Below are 5912 nucleotides of genomic sequence, written 5' to 3'. Positions count from 1 at the left end.
ATTACAGGTGCGCACCACCATGCCCAGCTAATTTTTGTATTTTTAGTAGAGATGGGGTTTCACCATATTAGCCAGGCTGGTCTTGAACTCCTGACCTCAGGTGATCCGCCTACCTCGGCCTCCCAAAGTGCTGGGATTACAGGCGTGAGCCACTGTGCCCAGCCAGCTCTTCCATGTAATTTCAAGGCACAATGATTTGACTTTACATCCTAGTGAAATATATCTTCGAAACAAAAAATTTAAAAAAAAATCTTAAATTTCTTCTTTTAGTAATCATTTTGTTGATGCTAGTATTGGTATTACGACTTGATTGAATCAGTGATAAAACAAATAATTATGTTGGTGTTTTGATAACTGGGAAGAGATAAGACAGAAGAGGGTAATTAGAAATTCTATGGTCTTGAATTTGAGTTTGACTATCAATATAAACTCAAGATATATCTATTCTTTTTAAAAATACATATTTCCTAGCCTTGTCCACTGAAAAGTTAGAAATAGTGACCAACCCAATAGCAGTGAGCAGCCTTAGTTTTCAGTCTCCGAATTCCTTTTCTCCATCCCAGTGGGAGTTAGGCACCTGCTCATTCCAAGTCCAGAGCAGGAGATGGAGAGGATGAACCTGGAGCATCAGATCATGCCAGAAAGCAAATGACCTACTACAAAATACTAGAGTTTTGTCTGAAGCATTCCAGAGCCAGCTTGAATAGGCTCCCACTGGACAAAGCTAGGATAATCTGAGTACCAATTATCTGGTGCAAAAGGCCTTGCGTTCATCCTGTGAGAAATACTGCAATGGATTGAAAAACTTCAAATATCTTTAAATCTATGAGTCATAGGGATATGTACAAACAAACCAAAAACCTTTCTAATCACCTTTAGTGAATACTAGGGAGCAAACTCATTATTTTTGAAACTGGTAAATAAGGGAGAAAGAATCAAGTGTTCTGTTTTGCCTTTTGTATGTGAACATTCCTCGGAGTAACCAAGTTGTTGATAGGGGCAGTTTCTCTTCATAGAGTATTTCTGCTAGTAAACAAAGACAGAATGCTACCAAGATGCTGTTGAGAGTATACAACTCATGTCTGAAAAATTCTTGCAAACAAAAAATAGAACCCTGAATTTGATCAGGGCTTTAGTTCTAACGACTAATTTACAGGAAAGAGAACAGACAAAGGAGTATGTTAAATTACACCATGGGGATTCATTCAGCAAACAACAGACTGTGGGAAACTGTGCAGAACAAATGACTCACTTTTTTCCAACAAATTGCAAAGGAAAAAAGTGAAAGGGGAAATCTATTGGTTAAAACGGACTTAAGAAACATATTAATCAATTACAGTACATAAAACTTGTTTAGGTTGTGGTTCAAACAAACTGGGAGATAAAAAACATAGGACATGTGAGGGAATGTGAACATTACTTTGATATTTCATGATACTAAAAAATCGTTGGCCAGACGTGGTCAACAAATGTCTTTTATAGAGAAATGGGTACAACCCTGTCTCTATAAAAAATACAAAAATTAGCCAAGTGTCATAATGTGCGCCTGTAGTCCCAGTAACTTGGAAGGCTGAGGTAGGAGGATCGCTTGAGCCAGGGAGGCAGAGGTTGCAGTGAGCCAAGATTGTGCCACTGCCCTCCAGCCTGGAAAACAGAGCCAGACCTTGTCTCAAAAAAAAAAAAAAAAATTACTGTTAACTGTGTGTGTGTGTGTGTGTGTGTGGTGTGTGTGTGTGTGTGTGACAGAGAGAGAGCTGGTCTTATTGTTTGTTTAAGGCAAGTCTTGTGTTTTAAAGATACTAATATATGCTGAGACTGAGCATGGTGGCTCATGTATGTAATTCCAGTACTTCGGGAGTCCAGGGTGGAAGGATTGCTTGAGCCCATGAGTTTGAGGCCAGCCTGGACAACAAAGTGAGACTCTGTCTCTACACAAAATTTTTTAAAAAAGAAAAATGAGCCAGGTGTGGTGGTGTGCACCTGTAATCCCAGCTACTGGGAGGCTGAGACAGGAGGATTGCTTGAGCCCAGGAGTTCAAGGCTGCAGTGAGCCATGATCACATCACTGCACTCCAGCAGTAGTGTGATCTCAGTGACAGAACAAGACCCTGTCTCTACAACAACAAGCAAACAAAAAGATACAGGTTGAAATATTTAACAGTTGAAATGATATACTTACTTGGATTTGCTTCAAAATAATCTAGAGGGGATGAGGTGTATGGAGCATTATGGAGGGGAAAAAATCAGTCATAAGAACTGTGGAAGATTGGTGATGAGTATATGAGAATTCATCATATTATTCTCTTGCAATATTTGTATAAGTTGTTAATATCTTATTATGAGAAAATTAGAAAAAGTAAGAAGCTGGCCATATAAGAATGGCTCAAAAAAAAAATAAAAACACTTCAGTAACATAACTAACCTATTATTTTTTCATAGTCAAGGTTACCACTCTATTTTTAGTAACTTCTTGTTTTGTATTAATTTTAGATTTGTAGAAAAATTGCAAAGATAGTACAGATAATTCCCATGTACCCCTGTATTAGTTCATTTTCATGCTGCTGATAAAGACATACCCAAGATTGGGAAGAAAAAGAGGTTTAATTGGACTTACAGTTCCACATGGCTGGGGAGGCCTCAGAATCATGGCAGGAGGTGAAAGACACTTCCTTTTTTTTTTTTTTTGAGGCGTGGAGTCTCGTTCTGTCGCCCAGGCTGGAGTGCAATGGCACAATCTTGGCTCACTGCAGCCTCCACAATCTTGGCTCACTGCAGCCTCCACCTCCCAGGTTCAAAGGAATCTCCTGCCTCAGCCTCCTGAGTAGCTAGGACTACAGGCACGTGCCACCACGCCTGGCTAATTGTTTTTGTATCTTTAGTAGAGACCTGTCTCTATCTTTAGTAGAGACCATGTCTTTCACCATGTTGGCCAGGCTTCCAGGCTTGTCTCAAACTCCTAACCTCGTGATCCACTCTCCTTGGCCTCCCAAAGTGCTGTAACTACAGGCGTGAGCCATCGCGCCTGGCCTGAAAGATAACGTCTTACATGGTGGTGGCAAGAGAAAATGAGGAAGAAGCAAAAGTGGAAACCCATGATAAGTCCCTCAGAGACTTATTCACTATCACGAGAATAGTATAGGAAAGACTGGCCCCCATAATTCAATTACCTCCCCCTAGGTTCCTCCCACAACATGTGGGAATTCTGGGAGATACAATTCAAGTTGAGACTTGGGTGGGGACACAGCCAAACCATATCAACACCTCACCCACTTTCTTTCGTTGTTTAATTTCTTATATTACCATGCTGCATTTGTAAAAGCTAAGAAACCAACATTGATACGTTACTGTTAATGAAACACCAGACTTTATTTGAATTTTACCAGTTTTTCTATTACAGTCCCCTTTCTGTTCCAGAATCTAATCTGGGGTACCACATTGCATTGAATCATCATGCCACCTTAGTCTTTGGTCTGTGACAGTTCCTCAGCCTTTCCTTATTTTTTATGACCTTTACATAAGTCTTGAGTACTGGCTAGGTATCCAATCTGGATTTGTCGGTTGTTTTTCTCATGACTAGACTGGGGTTTTGGGTATTGGGAAAGAATACCACAAAGGTAAAGTACCCTTATCACATTATATCAAGGAGTGCATGCTATCAACACGACACCACTGATAATATGAACTTTCTTGGCTTGGTTGAGGTATTACTGCATTTGCTGGTTTTCTCAACTATCATGTTGCTAGTTTTCTCTACTATAATGTTACTATTTTTCCCTTTCCCTGTTCTATTATTTGGAAGCAAGTTACTAAGTATAGCCCACCCTCATTTTGGGCAGGGAGGGTGGTTTTGCTCTACTTTCTGTAATGGAGATGTTTTCGGAGTTCCTAAAACCACCTGCAGGTTCAGTGATTCACTAGAAGAACTCACAGAAGTCAGCATATGGCCATACTTGTGGCAAAGTTTGTTATGGCAAAAGAGTACAAAGCAGTGTCAGCAAAGGGAAAAGGTGCTTGGGAAGCAGTCTGGAGGAACCCGGGTAGAAGCAGTCTAGAGGAACCCAGGTAGAAGTGTCCAAGAGTCCTCCCCCCGTGAAGTCACACAGGATGCACTGAATTCCCCTTGTGACAAGTTGTGACAACACATGTAAAGTGTAATCTTACAGGGAAGCTTGCCTGAGCCTAGGTGTCCAGGGGTTTTATTGGGGACTGGTCAAGGAGGCATCCTCTGCCTGGCATGTACATTTTCAGACTTGCAGAAGGAAAGAGGTATTCAACATTAATCACATTGTTTGTGTAAACCAGGGGTGTCCAATATTTTTGCTTCCCTGGTCTACGCTGGAAGAAGAAGAATTGTCTTGGGCCACATGTAAAACACACTAACAGTAACAATAGCTGGTGAGCTAAAAAAGAAAAAATCACACAAAAAATCTCATAATGTTTTAAGGAAGTTTTATAATTTGTGTTGGGCTGCATTCAAAACCGTCTTGGGCCACTTGTAGCCCATCTGCCGCGGGTTGGACAAGCTTGGTGTAAACCACTCAGGCACAGTGAACCACTTTTGTAATTTATGGAAGGGTTTTATACCAACATAGGGAACTGTTTACTAGTCAAGTTTCCAGCCCCAAGCCAGGGCCAACCATATGAGGAGGTCTTTCTAATGATAATAGCCTCAGGCCTTCAGTGTTCTTTTCTATATAGGGAAGTATCTACATATTACTTTTACTACCCATTTTTATTTTGAGAAAAAAAAAGGAATCAGATAAAAAATATAGCACATAATAATAGAAGCTATATGATAGTAAGATTGACAAAATGAAATTTAAGATCAGATCAGGGGTGTTTAATTTCCTTCTAATAAAATATGTGGCAATCTGGGCCATTTTTCTGGTTCTTTTAGTATTTCTCTTGCCAATTTTTTAACATTGCTATAAAAATATTACTCATATTGCAACTTTTGGAGCATTTCATAATTTTAAAAATGCCTCTGGGTTATGAGGCATTTATTGCCAAATAATTAGAAGAAGGCTGCATACATTTTCAGTAATAAGTCATAACCTAACAACCAAAACCTGGGTGGATATCTTAGAAAGTAATTACTAAGATTTAAGACACAGTATGCTGGGCATGGTGGCTCCAAACTGTAATCCCAGCGCTTTGGGAGGCCAAGGTGGGCAGATCACAAGGTCAGGAGTTTGAGACCAGCCTGGCCAATATGATGGAACCCCATCTCTACTAAAAGAAAAAAATTACAAAAATTAGCCAGGCATAGTGGCTGTAGCCTGTAGTCCCAGCTACTTGGGAGGCTGAGGCAGGAGAATCACTTGAACCTGGGAGGTGGAGGTTGCAGTGAGCTGAGATCACACCACTGCACTCCACTCTAGGTGAGAGAGTGAGACTGCATCTCAAAAACAAAAAAAAAGAAAAAGACACCATATTTATTAGTCATTTACTTTCTTTTAATAGGAAAAGCGTGGTCTTCGAGAAATGCGAGTTCTTGAAAATTTGAAGAATATGATCCATGAAACAAATGAACATACTCTTCCCAAATGTAGAGACACAATGCGGGACAACCTCAGCCAAGTTCTCCAGAGATGTGAGTTAGCGATTTTTTTTTAATTGCTTTTCATTTCAAATGAATGCTACACCACAATATATTTTCTTGGGTATTATGGTGAGAAGTGGAGAGGGAAAGTTCTTAACCTGGATATATGAGAGGGAAGCTCAGTTACAGAGAAAGTGGTTTTCTAGTGATTAATGTGTGTTGCCATTAATTAATCTCCAAACAGCATTAATCTCCAAAGTGAGTTGTCTGCATCTGTGGTACACGAGACAGTCTGTTTAGTATGTGAGAAAGTCAAAATATTTTTCACCTATTTTTACAAATTTTTCTTTTTTTTTTTTGGAGGCACAGT

General features: G+C 39.8%; 1 protein-coding gene across 3 annotated transcripts in view; it reads left to right on the top strand.

Annotated features, from left to right (window-relative positions):
- Positions 1-5912, top strand: part of BLOC1S5 (biogenesis of lysosomal organelles complex-1, subunit 5, muted) — a 77361-nt gene that overhangs the window by 25316 nt on the left and 46133 nt on the right. For 2 of the 3 annotated variants that reach the window (XM_011989628.1, XM_011989627.1), the window contains one exon: positions 5464-5593. The exons of the other annotated variant lie outside the window; for it this stretch is intronic. In XM_011989628.1, the coding sequence (XP_011845018.1) occupies positions 5464-5593 (130 nt within the window). The remainder of the gene's footprint in view (positions 1-5463; positions 5594-5912) is intronic. 3 annotated transcript variants of the gene reach the window in all.

Source organism: Mandrillus leucophaeus, unplaced genomic scaffold, assembly GCF_000951045.1.
Source record: "Mandrillus leucophaeus isolate KB7577 unplaced genomic scaffold, Mleu.le_1.0 Scaffold36, whole genome shotgun sequence".
Classification (NCBI taxonomy): Eukaryota; Metazoa; Chordata; class Mammalia; order Primates; family Cercopithecidae; genus Mandrillus; species Mandrillus leucophaeus.
The sequence above is the reverse complement of the archived record's forward strand: the minus strand, read 5'-3'. Positions and strand labels throughout refer to the sequence as shown.